General features: G+C 39.4%; 2 protein-coding genes across 2 annotated transcripts; one reads left to right on the forward strand and one right to left on the reverse strand.

The window, feature by feature from the left end:
• Positions 1–6,032: 6,032 nt before the first annotated feature.
• LOC137717027 (secreted RxLR effector protein 161-like) lies at positions 6,033–6,443 on the forward strand. Its single transcript, XM_068456345.1, has one exon. The coding sequence runs from the start codon at positions 6,033–6,035 to the stop codon at positions 6,441–6,443; it is 411 nt and encodes a 136-aa protein (XP_068312446.1).
• A 12,664-nt stretch (positions 6,444–19,107) lies between these two features.
• LOC137717260 (fasciclin-like arabinogalactan protein 14) lies at positions 19,108–20,320 on the reverse strand. The gene has a single exon (XM_068456567.1). The coding sequence runs from the start codon at positions 20,273–20,275 to the stop codon at positions 19,472–19,474; it is 804 nt and encodes a 267-aa protein (XP_068312668.1). The 5' UTR covers positions 20,276–20,320; the 3' UTR covers positions 19,108–19,471.
• Positions 20,321–20,991: the final 671 nt, after the last annotated feature.

Here is a 20,991-nt window from a genome sequence, read left to right on the forward strand (position 1 = left end):
ATCACTATTTAATAATACTTAAGTACTCACGCTCAGTAGTTATAGACGAATTCTAGGTCCGTATTCCACACGACACATCCTCGATTTGATTCCTAACGTTGGTGAATCACATGATGGTGGCTAGAGGAAGATTGATATGCCTCTATGAGCCTTTCCAACCATGTAAAGATAGATTACCATAGCGAAATAAAAAGATTATTAACATCCATGTTCAATTTATCGCATCACTTTTAAGTTCATGGTTAATTGAAAACAATTATACTGTTTAGCCTCAACTATATACACTCATATATATATATATATATATGAGTGTATATAACTGTTTTATAAGAACTTCGATGGCAATTATCCTTTGCATTGGCATGCTGGAAGATTAATTAATTGCCAATTTAAATCTTCAATAAACTGAAGGGTGTTGCAGTCATATTTAGAATATGAATGTGATTGTGTAAATCCTAGGGAATCTGGGAATGTATCTTATATTCCTATCAAGAGTAGATTACCTATTCAATGTTGTAATCCTAAAGGGAAAGGTTTTTACCTATCCTACTACTATAAATAAAGGCACAATGGGGTGAATCAAAAGTGAATCAAACACACCTCACAATTATATCAATCTTTCTTCTCTCTTATTGTGGCTGGCCCTTTCTCTCTCTCTCTAAACCCTAGATCGTTCAATCAAATAGGCATACAACACATTATCAGCATGCTCTTGCCAGAAGCTGAGGAATTGACGCATCGTAAGAGGAGGCTATCATCCACCACATTCAAAGGCTTATTCGTTTTCTGCTAATCAGGTATGCTTAAAATAAATGAAGATATTTGAAACGTCCACAAAGCATGAAAACATTTCCCATGATGTATGAACCCTTCTATGTTTATATTTTCCTTTCAATATATATATATATATATATATATATATATATATATTTGTTTCATGCATCGCACAATTAAATTGTTATGTGGAATTTGTGAGTCAAAATATATAAAATAAATTAGAAGCACATTTAGGGTTTCCTAAACCCTAAGGGATTTTGAAAACTATATGGGAATGGGATATGGTGAGGCATACCACCGCACTATCACTATGGACACAGCACTAGGCCACGGCCTGGATTTCAACTCGACAGGGCCTGAAGCCCCACACCCAAAACGCTGCCAACCCAAATTGGCTGGGTCCACTCCTGCATGCCACAGCCTTTATGGTTGCTGGGCTCATTGCCTGCCCCGGCCTATATCCAATCCAGCCCAGTTAACTGGGATTGTTTCACGGCCCGCGTCCCATGCAGCCAGCCCTTGCAGTTGGGCTTCCTGCTCCAAATCCGCAAGTTTTTGAGCTTGCTCCTGTGCCCCCCTCCCTGGGTCCAACTTCGAAACCCAGCTGCAGCTGGGGTTTCCCTTCCTCACCCGTGACCTGCAGCCATCACTCGAGGTCCTTTGGGCCTTACCTTATGCTTAAGGCACCCAAACCCGTGCCATATTACCCACGACACTAAGCCCAAATTATTTTGGGGCTATATTTTTCGACCAATAATATTATTTTAATATTAATTTGCTTCTACAATCGAGCTCGTATGGCCCGATTTATTGAATTAATTAAAAGTGACATGCAGTCCATTAATCTGATAATGAATCCAAAATTATTGACCTGAAGATCACTTTTGGACATTAACGATTCAATAATTTATTTTTATACTTTGAACCGTCATATACTTTTGTAGTAACGAAGCTCTCACACTTAAGTTCCCGATAAACCTCAAATCCACTATATCCAAATTAGTATATTGTATTATGTGTTTCTTGCAGGAACCTATCATTATGAACTAATTGTTCATAAAAACTAAATTGAACCTGTAATTTCAAATTTAGTGCATTTGAAACCTGAAGTTTTCATTCAAAACATACCACATGAAACCCGTAATTTTCATGCATAAATTAAACCACTACATGTTTATAGAACTTGTATGTTCTACGATATATGTCTATGGCTTACCATATGACTACTCACGTTTTCTCCCTTCATTTTAGGGACATGTCGAACTTGAACAAGCTTGATTTCTCCGTTCTAGAAGTCTCTGGAAGAAACTATCTGAAGTGGGTACAAGACGTGAAGCTCCATTTAACTGCAAAGGGCATTCGAGCCACCATCGAGGCACCTATCGTCAACAAACCTGTTGACGAAGCTTAGAAGGCTACTGCAATGATCTTCATTTGAAGACACATCCATGATGCACTGCAGAATGAGTATCTTGCTGAGGAGGACCCACGCATCCTCTAGCTTGCTCTGGCCGATCGTTTCGATCACTAGAAAGACATATATTTTCCTGAAGCAAGACATGACTGGCAGCATCTTCTCTTCCAGGACTTTAAGTCCGTGAATGAATACAACTCTAAAGTTTGTAGAATCCGTTCTTTGTTGAAATTCTGCAAAGTGGAACTAACCAAAAATAGATCTCTTGGAGAAGACCTATTCTACCTTCCATGCCACCAATAGTCCTACAACAACAATATAGGGTATAGAAATTCACCAAGTTTTCGGATTTAATCTCTGTTTTACTTCTCGCTAAAAAGCAGAACCAGCTTTTGATGAAAAATCATCAAGCTCGACCCACTGGCTCGAACGCTGCTCCTGAAGAGCACGTGAACTATTTTAGTAGCCATGAACGACGAAAGAACCGTCGTGGCCGTGGTAATAGGTAGCAAGCCCAACCACGACCCCAAGGTCAACAGAGTACTACACCTAAGGGAAGAATTGTGAACCAGCAGAGTCCACTATTCGCCCTTAAGGTCCCAAACTTCAAGAACAAGGGCAAAGCTCCCGTTTAGGCTACTCCTTCTGAACTGGACATGTGCTATCGTTGTGGATCAAGGGATCATTAGTCACGCGTTTGCCGAGCTTCCCCTGAGGCTATTGCTAAGTATCATTCCCGTCGTGAGTCTAACTTTGCACATGTGGATCATCTGGAAGATGCAACTACATCAATGGAGATATCGGATTTTCAGGAGGCATCAGCATCTATGGATGAATAAATTAGACATGTTTTTTTAGGGTGTTTAGGAGTGGCCGGCCCTAACCCTTATTTTGCTAGGTTTATGGTTTAATTTTGAACAATTTTTCTATGTATTTGGAATAATTTGTTTGGTTTTGGTTTGTTTTGAATTATTTGAATGGATATTATTTTCTTGAATTGCTTAATTGAATGAATGCACTTAAATATATGCATGTGACCAATTCAATCAATTTATTTATAGGTATGTCTAGTGGGGAAGTTAGTTGTCTGGCAGATAGTGCAACCACGCACACCATCTTGCGTGAACGACACTATTTTACTAACTTAATACCTAAGAAAGCTCATTTGACAACTCTCTCAGGCCCATCCAACCTGATTGAAGGATACGGAAAGACATGTTTCATATTGTCTAATGGTACAATCTTGACCATTAAGGAGGCACTTTATTCTCCACATTTCGGAAAAACGTTGTTAAGTTTTAAAGATATTCGAGATAATAAATATCATCTTGAAACCACTGAAGATCATGGTTTTGAATTTCTTTGTATCACTTCATACAAATATGGCCAGAAGCATATTCATGGGAAGTTGGAATGACTGTCGAATGGGTTGTACATTACAACCATTCGCGGCATAGAAGCCCACAATGTGGCCGGCCCTATGCCTGAGTTCCAAGACATTTTATTGCTTTGGCATGACCGTTTGGGACATCCTGGACGTGACATGATGCGTTGTATCCTCAAATCTTCTCACGGGCATAAGTTACATCCCTATGTTGGAGTTCCGCTATGCAAAACGTGTTCTTTAGGGAAGTTGAATACTCAACCCTCCCATACAAAGATTATTCATGACCCCCCTAAATCTCTTCAGAGGATTCAAGGAGACATTTGTGGACCAATCTAACTAACCTGTGGACCATTTAAATATTTTATGGTGTTGGTTGATGCATCGACAAGATAGTCACATGTTTGCTTGTTGTCTACACGCAACGCCGCATTTGCTAAACTCCTAGATCAAATCATTAAGCTAAGGGCTCACCACCTTGATTATCTAATTAAGTCAATTCGACTGGATAACGCTGGAGAGTTTACGTCACAGACTTTTGACGATTATTGCATGTCAGTAGGGATTGATGTAGAACATCCTGTGCCCCATGTTCACACCCAAAACGGCCTGGCAGAAGTTTTCATAAATTGCCTTCAAATGATAGCTCGGACTTTGGTTATGCGAACTAAACTGCCGGTATCTGCCTAGGGCTATGCAATATTGCACGAAGCTATGTTGGTCCGCATGAGGCCTACCGCTACTCAACCACATTCATCATTACAGTTGGTCACTGGATATGAGCATGACGTCTCGCATTTACGGGTGTTTAGTGTGCCATTTATGTGCCAATAATGCCGATGCTATGTACCAAATTGGGTCTTCAGAGCAAAATAGGAATCTATGTCGGTTATGATTCACCATCAATTGTTCGCTACTTAGAATCCTTGACAGGAGATCTTTTTACCGCATGTTTTGCAGATTGTCACTTTGATGAGATAGTCTTCCCATCGTTAGGGGGATATAAACATGCTAACGTTCCCGTAGAACGCTGCAAATTGTCGTGGTATGCTCCCACTATGTCTCATTTAGATCCCGCACTGCCCAGTTTGAAATTGAGGTGCGTCGAATTATATATCTTCAGAGCATTGTTCAACGCATGCCAGATACTTTTAATGATCTAGCTAAGGTGACAAGATCACATATACCCGCTGCAAACACACCTGTAAGGATAGATGTACCCCTCATACATCAACAACCCACCTAGGAAGGCTGGATAGTCTCCAAAGGTAGGGAGGCCGCACCTTCCACGCGGCAAGGTACATTGGCAGCTAGCCAATCATCTGTTCCGACCTTGAAGCGTGGCAGACCCCTTGGTTCAAAGGATTCACAACCCCGAAAGAGGAAAATGACACCAACTAGTGACCCTAGTTTGAATCCGACCATCACTCAATCATCCATTTCAACGTATGAGGTTATTCTAGATTACGGTGATGCTTCAGATGAAACATGCCGATCTCCTAAGAATCGTGAGATTTCGGTCCACTACACAGTATTGGATGAGGTTTGGAATAGGAATGAGATGATCGTCGACGATGCATTCTCGTACTCAGTAGCTACTGACATCATACTTAGCGATGACATTAAACCACGTTACGTCGATGAATGCCGACGTAAAACCAATTGGTCAAAATGGAAACAAGCAAACCAGGTCGAACTCGAGTCATTCACGAAACGTAAAGTGTTTGGACCTATTGTTTCTACATCACCACGCGTGAAGCCTGTTGGTTACAAGTGGATTTTCGTGAGGAAGCGTAGTGAGAAGAATGAAATAGTGCGATAAAAAGCATGCCTCGTAGCGCAAGGCTTTTCTCAGTGCCTAGGGATTGATTACGAGGAGACGTATTCCTCCATAATGGACGTTATAACATTCCGCTGCCTAATCAGTTTGTTAGTTTCTGAAAAACTGAATATGCAACTTATGGACGTGGTAACCACGTATCTTTATAGGGATCTAGATACAGAAATCCACATGAAAGTTCCAGAAGGACTTCCATTGACTAGTTCAAATAGTTCTAGACCACGAAATACTTTCTCAATTAGTTTAAGGAGGTCACTTTACGGATTAAAACAATAAGGCGAATGTGGTATAACCGTTTGAGTGAATATTTGACAAGTCATGGTTATGTGAACAACGAACAATGCCCATGCATGTTTATAAAGAAGTCACGTTCCATATTTGCAATCATTGCAGTTTATGTCAATGACATGAATCTCATTGGGATTCCCAAAGAGCTTAAGGAAATTGCTGGACACTTGAAATCAAAATTTGAGATGAAGGATCTTGGAAAAACTCAATATTGTCTCAGCCTGGAGATCGAGCATTGTTCGGATGGAATCCTAGTACATCAATCGAACTACACCTAAAGGGTGTTGCGTCATTTTAATGAGGATAAAGCGAAGCCTTCGAGTACACCCATGGTCGTTCGGACTCTAGGTGCTAAACGAGATCCCTTCCGTCCAAAGGAGGACGAGGAAGAGATTTTGGAACCCGAAGTTCCTTACCTAAGGGCAATTGGGGCTTTATTGTACTTGGATCAGTGCACTAGACTTGACATCTCCTTCGCTGTGAATCTTTTGGCAAGATATAGCAATGCGCCCACACCTAGGCACTGGAATGGTGTTAAAGACATTTTTCGCTACCTCAAAGGTACTACGGATTTAGGCTTGTTCTGTACCCGTGAATTTCCAAGTGTTGCCGCCCCCTATGGCCCTCGGATTGATTCTCGCCTTGTTGGTTACGCATATGCTGGATATAGGTCTGACCCACATAGAGCACGTTCTCAAACGGGCTATGTCTTTACCATTGGATACACCGTTATATCTTAGAGGTCTACCAAGAAAACACTACTTCCGACTTCGTCTAACCATGCTGAAATTCTCGCCCTGCATAAAGCATTGCGTGAGTGCTTTTGGCTAAGAGAAGTTATGGAACATATTCGAAACACTAGTGGTCTTACATCAGTCGTTAACCTTCCTACGACGATTTTTGAAGACAATGCAACATGTATCAAGCAGTTGAAGAAGGGATACATCAAGGGAGACGACACTAAGCACATAGCGCCGAAGTTCATTTACTCACACCAGCAGTAGTAGCATCATAACATTGAAGTCAAGCAAATCTGTTCCCAGGACAACCTGGTCGATCTCTTCACCAAGTCATTGCCCAAGTCTACATTTCAGAAGATCGTCCAAGGAATTGGTATGCGTAAATTATTTGAGTTGAATCGCTTGTAGTTCTCTTATTTAGAAGTTATGTCTAACTCAGGAGGAGTATCTAGAAGCATACTCACATGATCTTAATGTACTCTTTTTCCTACGATTAGGAGCAATTTTCCTAATGGGTTTTTGCTACCTAACGAGGTTTTAATGAGGCACCCATCCTGGGATGATCATACTCTTTGAGTTTACTATCTTCGTCCAGTTTGACGTTCGTTTTTAGACATTATACATACTTCTCACTTTTCTCCTTAGTCTATGGGTTTTCCCCATGCTTTGGGTTTGACCATAGCGAGGTTTTGTGAGTTTTACTACATGTGCATACTTTACTTAAATTTGAGACTCGCGATCACCTGTGGTGCCGAGGACTTCATCAACTATTCTACCTTATCTGCTGAATATCTGATGCGTTGGTTTGTTGAGTATTTACACACTCAATAGGGAGTGTTGCAGTCATATTTAGAATAGGAATGTGATAGTGTAAATCCTAGGGAATCTGGGAATGTATCATATATTCCTATTAGGAGTAGATTACATATTCAATGTTGTAATCCTAAAGGGAAAGGTTTTTACCTATCCTACTACTATAAATAAAGGCACAATGGGGTGAATCAAACACACCTCACAATTAAATCGATCTCTCTTCTCTCTTATTGTGGCCGGCCCCCTCTCTCTCTAAACCTTAGACCGTTCAATCAAATAGGCCTACAACAAAAGGTCAGTTTTTAGGATTTTTCTCTAGTGCACATTCCTATTTACACACCTTAAATACACATGAATAATAGCCCTTGGATCAGAATGGAAGGAGGAGATGTTCACTTTAAGGTCTGAGCTGAATGTGATGTGATGGTGTAAAAGCAGTGGTGTGTTGGTGATACAATTGGATGATACAATTGGGGGTAAGAAATCTTAACTGCCCCAACCCATGTCTTGATTGGGGTGCAGATTAGGAACTATAAAAATTTAAGCCGTTCAGATTTATCGAACGGTAAAAAATAATGTGCAACTTACATGTCGTATTTAGAAATGTGCACTAGAGAAGTCTCCCGTTGTTTTATTCATAACCCTAAATAATCTAAATATCCCAAAACAATCAAGACCAAGGTTTTAAAAGATGTTAGGCGCTAGTCAGACGATTGGCTGGGGCTTAGCGCCTAGGTGGCTAAGCAGGACCTAGACGGATTTAAGTAAATTTATTAATATATGCAAATAAGTGCCTATTCATGCTTTAAAAAAAAAACATAATTGTATTGGAATACATAAATTGCAAATAAAATGACATGTAGATTATAAAGTATTAGAACATATTGAAAATATGGAGAACAAGCATATAATGAGTGTTTATCCAAGTATCCAACAAGTCTCTTACATTCTATTAACAAAACAAAATGCAAGATGAAAGTTATCAATTTTTTATCTACATAAGAGTTGAGATCTAGACGGGTGCCTAGGTGGGTTAAGGCGGGCGCCTAGTGGGGCTAGGCGGACGTCTAAGCGGGTCTAGACGCACTTTCTTAGTTTTCAAATGACTAAGGACTAATCGGGGCGGTGGCTAACTGTTTAGTGCCTAGGCGGGAATTTTTAGAACAGTGATCAAGACTATAAGTTAATTCATAACCCTAAATCATAATTACCATCACGAACCTAGTCATGAAGAATGTGTGGAACAAAGGCGGTTCCTATAAATAATAATATATAAAATTAAAAAAAAAAAAAAAAAAAAAACTAATCTCTGTTCCAGTCCTATCGGATTAGGAATGTGATTGTGTAAATCTTAGTATATCTAGGAGTATCTTGTATATTCCCCTTAGTAGTTTAATTCCCATTAGAGATGTAATCCTATTAGGGTAAAGATTCTATCTATCCTACTACTATAAATAAAGGCATAATGGGGTGATACAACACACACCTCAGAATTACATATCTCTCTCCTCTCTCTGTTGCCACCAGTCCCCTCTTTCTCTGTCCTTTATATAGTCCAATCAAATAGGCCTACAACACGTTTTCAGCACGCTCTTGCCAGAAGTTAAGGAACTAAAGGATCGTAGGAAAAAGCTTTCTTCTACAAATTCAAAGGCTTTCAATTGTTTTCGACCAATCAGGTTCTTCTAAAATAAATTAAGATATTTGAAAAAACCTTGAAGCATGAAAACATTCCCTATGATGTATGAACCCCCTATATTTATTCCTTCCAATTATATATATTGTATATATGTTCATGTATTTTGTCAATATATATACTTGTTCATGCATTATGCATTTATGCTATGTGGAATTGTGAGTAAAAGCATTGAAATTAATTGAGAAGCCATTATGGTTTTTAACCCTAGAATTCGAGAAAAAAAATTTGGGATTTTTTTGTGGCACCGCCATCACACCACCGTGGCACTATAGACGGACCACCGTGTTGGCCTAAAGCCCAGCCGCCTAAGGAACGGTGTCATTTTGACACCCTAGACCATGCGCGCAACCCTTTGGGCTTGCTGCCCTTTTCGAACATAACTAGTTTTCGGCTTGGGTTGACTACCATATAGGCCTGAAGCCCTCGGTCCAACCCGAGCCCACATTCGCATGCCTTAAGCCATGTTGGGCTTGTTCCTGACAGGGCTTGAAAACCTGGCCCATGTCAGCATGGCCTGTTTCCGTTTGTTGGGCATTTGCCTTTCCTCAGCCTACATGTCGTAAGCCTTTAGTTTGTTGGGCTTGTCCTTGCAGCTCGTTAACCTGAAACCCAGCTTTGGCTGGGTCTCCCATCTCTCAACCCATAGCTTGTAGCCATGTATTGGGTTACTTTTTGCAACCACCCGAGTCCACATGCCCTTTAGGGCCTTGCCCTACTCACGGCACCCAAGGCCAATGCTAATTTTTGGTATTTTAAATAATTTTAACCCGAGTGTTATACTTATTTTTGCTTTTACGATCAATCCTGAATGGTCTCAATCTATTGAATTAATTAAAGTGACCAGCAGTTCACTAATCTGACAATTAATCCAAAATTATTTGCCCAAAGCTCACTTTTTGGTATTAACGATTTGATAAATTATTTCGTTTTTTTGAATCGTTGACTATCTTTCGTAGTCTCGAAGCACTCACACTTGAGTTCCTGAAGCAATCCACAAATCCACGACACTTTATTGTATATTGTATTCTGTGTTCTTGCAGGTACCCTTATATATGAACTGAAAGTTCATAACTAAATCAAACCTGTAGTTTCGAATTTAGTGCCTTTGAAACCCGAAGTTTTCATTCAAAACTTACCACATGAAACCTGTAGTTTTTATGCTTAAATTAAACCAATACATGTCTATAGAACTTGAATGTTTTATGATATATGTCTATGACTTTCCATACGACTAACCACATTTTGTTGTACCCTCTGTTTAGGGACATGTCAAACTTGAACAAGCTCGATTTCATCACTCTAGAAGTTTCTGGAAGAAACTACTTGAAGTGGGTTCAAGACGTGAAGCTCCATCTTACTACCAAAAGTCTTAGAGCTACTATCGAGGACCTAATCGACGATGCGCCGTATACTCAAAGTATCTCATGGGCATCACTTGAAATCTTATCCCGGCCAACCGCTTTGCAAAGCATGTTCCTTGGGGAAGTTGAACATCCAACCTTCAATTACAAAGATTATTCATGACCCCCCTAAGTTTCTTCAGATGATTCAAAGGGATATTTGTGGACCTAGCCAACCAATATGCGGACCATTTAGATACTTTATGGTGTTAGTTAATGCATTGACATGATGGTCATATGTCTGCTTATTGTCCACACATAATGCTGTATTTGCGAAACTTTGAGCACAAATTATTAAGCTTAGGGCTCACCACCCTGATTATCTGATCAAGTTGATTCAACTGGATAATGCTGGAGAGTTTACCTCATAGACTTTTGACGATTATTGCATGTCTATTGGGATTGAAGTTGAACATCCTGTACCTCATGTTCACATCTTAAATAGCTTGGCAAAAGCTTTCATAAAGCGCATTTAAACGATAACTCAGACTTCAGTTATCCGAACCAACTTACCAGTATTTGCTTGGGGCTATGCAATATTGCACACAGCTATGTTGGTCCGCCTGAGGCCCACTGCTATCTAACCTCATTCACCGTTACAGTTGGTCACTAAATACGAGCCTGACGTCTCGTATTTACGTGTGTTTGGATGCGCAATATATGTGCCAATAGTGCCGCCACTACATACCAAAATGGGTCATCAGAGAAAAATGGGAATCGTATCGGTTATGATTCGCCATCCATTATACGCTACTTAGAGCCCTTGACATGAGATCTTTTTACCACACGTTTTGCGGATTATCACTTTGATGAGACAGTCTTCCTGTCGTTAAGGGGAGATAAGATCACTAACGTTCTTGTAGAACGCCGCGAATTGTCATGGATTACTCCCATTATGTCTCATTTAGATCCCCGCACTCCGCACCCCTCAGTCTGAAACCGAAATGCGACGTGTTCTAAATCTTCAGAGCATTGCTCAAAGCATGCCTAATACTTTTCCTAATCCAACAAAGGTGACAAGATCACATATACCCGCTACAAACGCATCTGCAAGGATGGACGTTCCGAACATACGCCGTACGATTGCTGTGGAAGGCCAAACTGTCCCCTAGGGTGGGGCAACTGCACCTCCCACATGGCAAGGTACACTGGCAGCTAACCAATCACTTTTTCCTACCCTGAAATGTGGTAGGCCTCCTAGTTCAAATGATTCACAACCCTGGAAGAGGTAAATGACACAAGCTAGTGACCCTAGTTTGAAAATGACCATTGTTTACTCATCTGTTTCAACGCATGATGTTATTCTAGATTATAGTGATGTTTTAAATGAAACATATCGGCCTCCCAGGAATCATGAGATTTCAGTCCAGTACGTAGTTTTGGATGAGGTTTGGAATCAGAATGAGAAGATTGTTGATGATGCATTCGTGTATACCGTTGCTTCCGACATCATGCTTAACAATGACATTGTATCACGTTCCGTTGATGAATGTCGATATAGAACAGATTGGTCAAACTGGAAACAAGCAATCTAGGTCGAATTTGATTCACTTGCGAAACAAAAGATGTTTGGGCCTGTAGCTCCTACTCCATCATATGTGAAGCCCGTTGGCTACAAGTAGGTTTTTGTGAAGAAGCCTAATGAGAAGAATAAAATAGTAAGATACAAAGCACGCCTCATAGCGCAAGGCTTCTCTCAACGTCCTGAGATTGATTATGAGGAGACGTATTCCCCTATAATGGACGTCATAAAGTTCCGCTACCTAATCAATTTGGTAGTTTCCGAAAAACTGAATATGCAGCTTATGAACTTGGTAACCACGTATCTCTATGGGGATCTAAATACAGAATATACATGAAAGTTCTAGAAGGATTTCCATTGACTGGTTCAAATAGTTCTAGACCGTAGAGCACTCTCTCGATTAGATTGAAGAGATCACTCTACGGATTGAAACAATCTGGGTGGATGTGGTATAACCGTCTAAGTGAATATCACATAATGAACTATGCCCATGCATGTTCATTAAAAGTCACATTCCAGATTTACGATCGTTGCAGTTTATATTGACGACATGAACCTCATTAGAACTTCCAGAGAGCTTAGGGAAATTGTCGCTTACTTGAAATCAAAATTTGAGATGAAAGATCTTGGGAAAACTTGATATTGTCTCAGCCTGGAGATCGAGCATTGTTCGAATGGAATCCTAGTACATCAATCGAACTACACCCAGAAGGTGTTGTGACGTTTTAATGAAGATAAAGTAAGCCTTCGAGTACTTCTATGGTTGTTCGGACTCTAGATGGAAAACGAGATCCATTATGTCCGAAAGAGGGTGAGGGAGAGTTTTTGAAGCCTGAAGTTCCACACCTAAGTGCAATTAGTGCTTTATTGTACTTGGCTCAATGCACTAGACCCGACATCTTCTTTGCTGTTAATCTTTTGGCTAGATACAACATTGTGCCTACACGCAGGCACTAGAATGGTGTTAAAGACATTTTCCGCTACCTCAAGAGTACGATGGATTTGGGCTTGTTTTACACCCAAGAATCCTCGAGATGAACCGTCTTTTTAATTACGCAAATGCTAGTTATCTGTATGACCCACATAGGGCACGTTCTCAAACGAGTTATGTCTTTACCGTTGTAGACACCGCTATTTATTAGAGGTCTACCAAGCAAACGCTAGTTGCGACTTCTTAGAACCATGCTGAGATTCTAGCCTTAGATGAAACCTAGTGAGAATGCTTTTGGTTGAGCACAGTTATGGAACATATTCGAAGCACTAGTGATCTTTGTTCAGTCATGGACCTTCCTATGACGATCTTTGAAGACAATGCAGCATGTATCGAGCAGTTAAAGAAGGGATACATCAAAGGAGACAACACCAAGCACAAAGCGCCGAAGTTCTTTTATTCTCACCAGCAACAACAACATCAGAACATTGAAGTGAAGCGAATGAGTTCCCAGGACAACTTGGCCGATCTCTTCACGAAGTCATTGCCCAAGTCTACTTTTCTAGAAGCTCGTCCAAGGAATCGGTTTGCGTAAATTATCTGTGTTGAATTGCTTGTAGTTTTCTTATTTGGAAGTTATGTCTAACTCAGGGGGAGTATCCTAAAGCATACTTACTTGATCTTAATGTACTCTTTTTCCTACGATTATGAGCTTTTTTCCCACTAGGTTTTTGCTACATAACAAGGTTTTAACGAGACACCCATTCTGGGATGATCATACTCCGTTGAGTTCACTACTTTCGTCATGTTTGACATTTGTTTTAGACATTATGCATACTTCTCACTTTTCTCCTTAGTCTATGGGTTTTCTCCATGCCTTGAGTTTTACAATAGCGAGTTTTTGTGAGTTTTACTACCAATGCATACTCACTTTCTTATATTTAAGGCTCGCATTCACTGGTTTTGCCGAAGAATTCATCAACTGTTCTACCTCATCTGCTAAAGATCTAATGCAACATTTTGTTTGAGTATTTACACACTTAAGGGGGAGTGTTGCAGTCCTATCAGATTAAGAATGTGATTGTGTAAATCCTAGTGTATCGAGGAGTATCTTCTATATTCCTTTTAGTAGTTTAATTCATATTAGAGATGTAATCCTATTAGGGTAAGGATTCTACCTATCCTACTACTATAAATAGAGGCATAAGGAGGTGATACAACATACACCTCAGAATTACATATCTCTATTCTCTATTTGTTGCCGCCGGCCCCCTCTCCATCTCTGTCCTTTATACAGTTAAATCAAATAGGCCTACAACAATCTCTAATATTTAAATTATGCATATAGCGAATTGGAATCACATAATAATGGTGATTTATAAACTTTGATTTTTGCCTTATAATGAATATATGTTAGTGTTTAATTGAAGACTTGTGACTAGGGTTGAGATTTAAAATAAAATAAAAAAAATTATTCCTAAGGGTTTTTTATTAGCACCCCATATATTGTTGAATACACCTCACATTAAATTTAATACTAGATAAGTTATTTAACTTACTACACAATGACAATTTCAACCTTAAAAAAGTAAATCATTTCTAAATACATCCCAAATCATTTTAACTTATATATCCCAAGATTATTTATCTTCTTCTACTCTCAGAAAAAGATGAATGTTCTTGATGACTGATAGGAGCATATTTAGGCGACTTACTTAGCTTGTTTTCGTGCATTTATATTGTTAATTCATAGTTGTTTTTGGCGTTTAAGCCATTTTCGTGTGTTTTTAGGTTCATGTGGCTAAGGAAGCAAAAAGATGCATTTTGGAGCATTTTGGAGCAAAATTGGACTTGGAAGGGATAACTTATACTTGGAGCAAAAGGAATGGATGAAATTGAAGAGTTGATGTCACAAGGATTCCTACTTGAAGTAGCCACACACCTTCCACATTTCAGCCACATGCACTTGTTCCTCCATCATTGCACCAACAACAACATTGCACATGCACTCCCTTTAATTAATTAACCCACATGCACCCTTTATTCATTCATCATTCTAGCCACTCCACATCCTTCACCAAGAAATCATTCAACACATGCATCCATAATCATTTCTCCACACCAAAACCGTGCACATGCATTCCCCTTGTGAAATTCCATCATTCCACACCTCCATGGCAGCCACCAACCAACCTAGCTGTCATGTTTCCCCTTTAATCATTCAAACATTCACCCACATGCATTTCTAACCCACATGCACCCTAGATTCTAATCAGCCATTCACATTTAATCATTCATTCCCATCAGATTTCTAGCATATTCCCATGCATTCCATCCTTTAAAACATTGCACATGCACTCCACATGCATTCATCCTAGCTGTCATGTTTCCCCTTTCATCATTCCCTCACATTCTTTAAATCAGCCAACACATGCATCCACCTTTCTCCCATCAGATTTCCAACATTGCACATGCATTCCCCTTACAATTTCAGCCATCCTAACATTTGCACATGCAACCTAGCTGTCATGTTCTCTCTCCCATCCATCCATCTCCCTATAAAAACCATACACACTTCACACAAAGATTGATTCACTCTTCCATATTCCAGAAATTCGTCAAAACCTCTCCACACCCTTGCAGCAGCCACCAAAACACTTTTCTCCTCCATTGCAGCCACTCCAACCACTCCCCAAACCATTCACACCATCAAACTATCCTTAGACCTTGTGCTACAACGAAGAGGAAGATAAAAGGGCCTAAACGTTCATACAATTCAAGTTTGAGTTGTTGGAATGTTTAGGTGTTTCTTTGATTTCAATGTTTAATTTCAATACTCTTTGTTTTGTACGAATGAGGAATGGAAGAGAAGAGGGCCTAAACGTTCATACAATTCAAGTTTGAGTTGTTGGAATGTTTAGGTGTTTCTTTGATTCCAATGTTTAAATTCAACTAAACCCCCCTTGGCTAGGGGGGGATTCGAAATATATGTTTATGCTTGCATTTTGATTTGATTACTTCTAATTGCGTTTCATAAGTTGTGGATTCAATTTGTTTAACCGTTTGATTGATAACTTATTTATGTATGTTTATTAAGAATGCGCGCTTAATTTTCATGCATGAATATGACGCTAGAATATAAGTGAGTTTCACCTAATAGTTACGAACTTATATTTCGCAAGTAGTGGAGGTTGCTTATAAACAATCGCGTTAAACAAATTCTTGGCATAAGTTTCATGCAATCATAGTAACGAATGCCTCGTCAACACTTATAATTTTCATAGAGCGTAATGATTCTTGCTTGTACCTCTTCTATGCATTCATGTTGAGGACTTGTGGGGAATGTTTTGAATTGTCGCATGCATCATCCAATTCAATAACGTTAGGAAGATTTGAAGGTTAATTAGTGCATCACGGTTAACTTGGGGTGTTGAGTATCATAGTTTATTGAAATGCAATTGGAAATCATTTTATTATGCAAGTATAACATGTATGGAGATGAACCCCTTAGCTAGGTTCCCATCCATTCAATTCCATCAAATTCATCTTTACATTCTGTCTAGTTTATTAACTTCTTTCGTTATTTCAATTCTCGTCAATTTAAAACCCCCCTTTACTTTCTTGTTCTTTAGTGTTTAGACTTTGTTTAGTTTATGTTTTAAAGTGTTTTGATTCAATTTATTTCCCAAAATTCGTCCAAATTCACCAAAGTGCTCAAAACTGCCCAGAAAGTGATTTTAAGGCTGTTTTGAGTGTTTTGGGTGATGTTTGAGTCTTTTGGTTTGTTTTAGTGTTTTAAAGTTTAGTTTTGCATTCTTTGAGTCTAGTATAGTGTTTTATATTGTGTTTTTACGTTTGAATCAAACCATAATCTTAAATTCGTCCAACATTGGGTTTAAGGTCAGAAACTGCCTAGTTAGTGTTTTTAGGCAGTTTTGAGTCTTTTGAACTTGTTTTGAGTCCTTTGAGTCTTTGTGAACGTTTTTAACTTTATTTTACGTTTTTGAGTCAGTTTCCAAGTGATTTGCAATCCCTCCTAATCCCCGGTTAAGAACGATCCCTACTTATACTTATACTACAATTGACAAAAAGAGGGTTTAATTTGTGTGCGTATAAATCACGCATCAATGACCCTTAGATGAAGGCACTAGTTTTTGTTGATAAAGCTCTCACTTTCTTATTAAGCAAAGAAAATTGTCATGAAGTGGTAATATCAATGCATCTCCAGGAACATGGAAGGAAGTCATAACTTGTTACAAAACATTAACAATGCCCATCAATGCAACAGATCATTTTAGGTTCATTTGCAGCAATAGAAACTGCTAGGGGTGGTTCGGGTCGGGATCCCGAACCGAAACCCAAAACCCGAATCCCAAACCGACTCTCTTTGGGATACGATTCTAAAACCCGAAATCGTACTCGAATTTTGGTATTCCCGAATTTCGGGAATCCCAAAATTGTTTCGGTTTTTCAGTTCAGGATCGGGAATGGATGCAGTCAAAAGATATCAACCTAATTTAGGAAGATCGAATTAATGCAATCCCCATATAACAAATTTCCAGTCTCCTAATCCCAAATTTGTAGACAACCCATAAAAAATCAGACAGTCAAGGATCGAAGAAGCCGTCGATCAAAATTCAAAAGTAGAAAAATACAAAGCAATCAAGGATGTAGTAATTGAAATTAGGGGATTTTCAAAACAAAAATCCTAATTTTAATTCTAAATCCCCAAATTGAAAGTTCAAAACTCTAATCCTCAATTTCAGAATCCAAATCCAAATCAAGGTACAATAATTTCATGAAGTTTGGCACCTTCAGATTAGAGAGGCTTCGATTTGGAGGTCGTTGGAGGTGGAACCATGGAAGTTTGGATTTGGAATATGGTGTAGTGGTCAATGACTCGATTACCGACGTGTTGAGTTTGTGACAAAGGAAGGAGGATGAGAGCAGAGAGTGCAGAGACGATTCGAGGGATTAGAGAGAGTGTTGAGTCTGAGGATGCTAATATAGCAGAGGAGGAGATGAGAGAGTGTAGAGAGATCCGAGAGGTTAGAGAAAGTTTGAGTGTGAGAGAGAGAAAGGCGCAGAGATTCATTTGAGAGATACGAGAGATAGTTGGCTCAATGGTTAAGTATAAGTAACTAATGGTTATTAAGCATATAAATACCTTTTCTGTATTATAATTTCAATAATCGAGAGTTGGCTTAGTGGTGAAGTTCCATGATTCCCAAGAGGAGATAAAGGGTTCGAATCCTTGCGGCCTCATTTTTGAGGTAATAATCTAAAATCGGTTCAGTTCGGGAAAAACCAAAATTCACAAATGATGCTAGACCGAATACCAAACCGAACTGGGTGGTTCGGGATAATAACCGAACCGAAAAATTTCAAAAACCGAAAATTTCGGGATAATTTCGATTCGGGTTTGGTCGGGATCGGGATTTTTGGGATATTTTTTCAGCCCTAGAAACTGCACTAAAATATCTTAGCTTACTTGGATAATGTTAGTGGGAGAGTCATTCACAATCACGTGAGACGGAGGTATCATCTTCTTACTTTCCTCAAGGCTGTTCTCCAAAGATGAAGATGGAGAGCCAAGTCCAAGACCACTATATATTGCTACATTCTTCCGAGTTGTGTTATCAGGGTTCATTTTGATTCGAACCTTCAATGTCCTTTCATCAGTTGGATTGCCCTGTCTGTTTGAAGTTTCATCTTTCAAGGAACACTTCTCAGATACTTGAGTAAAAGGCAAATATGAATTCCGTTTAACTGAAATATTTCCAGGGAGGACCATTGAATTATGTGACAAATGAGCACTGTTAACAGCTAAGCCACCTCGTACAATACCGAATAAGTTTTGCTCCGTTGGTCTCTTGTGAGCTGTTTATTAAAGCAATGCAAGCACCCAAGAGCTAGACATACCTTCTAGCTCTCTCCATATGTCTCTCTGCACACACATCATGATCTTGAAACAAGAAGGATACTTCCATGATCTTTCACTTGCACCTAGGTTCGAAAAGTGTGAAGTGTATGTAGAAAATGTGGGATGTAGAAAATACAAAGTGTATGTTGAGAGTGTAGGGTGTGAGAGTATTACGGGAAAGTATGTGGGGTGTATTAAGATAAATTTTAATTGAAAAAGCAAATATGAGGTGTAGTAAATATGTGGAGTGCATTCAACAATACGTAGGGTGTTAATATACAAGCTATTATTAAAGGAAGGGACTATTACAATAAACTTAGGGGAGGGTAAAAAAATTTCGAACCAGGCACGTAAGTAGAAAATTAGCACCCGATATGCTAGAAAGTTAATTAATGTCGTTGTGATGACATGTGACTTGTGAGAAATTAATCTATGACAATATATGCGAAACAATTATTAAAAGGATCGATCAATGTAAAAATCCAGCATCATGGGTTCTTACAACTTAACCAATTTAAAGAACAATGGCCTTCTTTGAAAAGAGGAACAATGGCCTCTCCCATCTCAATGTTTTATGAAAAAGAAAAGAAAAAAAAAATACATAAAGCATTTTTTGTTTTTTTTTTCCCCAGCTTTTCCAAAACAAAACTTCTTGCAAAATTTTGGGCCCTTCCGATGTTCCTATTCCCATAATTTCCTGTGATGAACTGTGCTCAGTACCTCATCATCAGAAATTAAATTTAAGCTGCCAAAAGTGAGGCCAAAACCATGATCAAAACCCCGGCACCAACGGCCACGATCCCACAAGTGCGTGAGGCAGCAGATGGAGCAGGTGACGAGGGTGTAGGTGCTGAAGCACTATCTTTGTCGTGATTTTTCTTAGACGGGGCTGAAGCCTTGTCAGATGATGACTCGTCGTCATCTGATGGACTGGGAGCCCCGTCATTACCTCCTTTCTTAGACTTCGAGGGGCTGGGAGCCTTGGCAGACTTTGGTGAGTGGGCGGGCGCAGAGCCGGAATTCTCGATGTCAGGCACGTCGATGATGGAACCTACTTGGAGAACTGAAATGTTGTAGGGTTGGGAAATAACCGACTTAACAAGGCTGACGTGATTGTCGCCATTGTTTCCCTTGGCTGCGGATCCAAATGAGACTTGGTTGTCTTTCACCGAAACGGTGATGAAACCTTGTTCCTTGCGAGCTTCGCCGGTTGATTGAAACAATGTGGTGAGAGTTGCGGACTTGTTTGATTTGAAGATCTTTTTAAGCTTGTCCGTGTCGTAGTAATCCAAGACAACATGGACGCTCAGAATTTTCTTGGTTAGGTCAGAGGATTTTCCTGAGAGACCTCCAGCAGCGCCATTGTCCACGGCGAGGATTGTGATGGTGCTGCGTCTGTTGATCTCGTCAGCGAGCTTTGTCTCAGAGAGGAGGTTGTTGAAGTTGGAGAAGTCCGACTGCTTCTCTAAGAGCTTGGTGATGTTGAAGGCCGACGAGGCGGAGAAGAGGAGGAAGAAGGAGGAGAAGAGGATGCCACGTTTCATTTTGTTTTAACTAGTACTAGTTCTTTGCTTTGCTTTCTTTCTTTGATGCTTTCAAAGCTTGGTTTGTTGTGGGGAGGGAGTTTGTGGGATTTATATTGGGGATAAAGAGTCATATTGCTATAATTAGACAAATTACAAAGTGGGATGTTAGAACTCAAAAGGTTGGGAGTGAATTTCTCTTTTGCCTGAATCATATTTTGGATTAGTTCTAGTCGCACGTAGAAAATTGCTCAACATTTTAGTTACTTACAAGAAGCAATCCAAAATTAGAGCATGACACTACATTATATTCTCACTCTCACACACTCTAACAGTCTCGTAATGCTCTGGCTCGTGTATATAGTGGTATAGAAGTTGCATTGCCCTCTACTAGTCTACATCAATATATGGTCATAATTCGACTTCTTTAAAATCCTCTTATGATCAAGAAGTTTTTGTTTGTAGGTATAACGTTGTTATATAATGTTACTGATCCACATGTTATAATATATGAGCTAGTGTACGATAAATTAATATAGAGTATAGTATTAAATGTTTAGATATTAACTTATGAGTACATATCTTAAATTGCTTTTCCAAAATATATAGTTATATTAAGATGTTGTTCATGTTGTAAACATTGTGTCTTTCATACCCACTTTGGTGAAAAACTAGATTTCTGTCCTAAAGTTTCACATGAGCTCATATGGATGGTCTCCAATGTAATTTTATGGATA

The sequence above is a fragment of the Pyrus communis genome, chromosome 15, assembly GCF_963583255.1.
Source record: "Pyrus communis chromosome 15, drPyrComm1.1, whole genome shotgun sequence".
NCBI lineage: Eukaryota > Viridiplantae > Streptophyta > Magnoliopsida > Rosales > Rosaceae > Pyrus > Pyrus communis.

Coding starts and splice junctions, on each gene's coding strand:
- LOC137717027 (XM_068456345.1), top strand. CDS start 6,033: ATGGTCGTTCGGACTCTAGGTGCTAAACGAGATCCCTTCCGTCCAAAG.
- LOC137717260 (XM_068456567.1), bottom strand. CDS start 20,275: ATGAAACGTGGCATCCTCTTCTCCTCCTTCTTCCTCCTCTTCTCCGCC.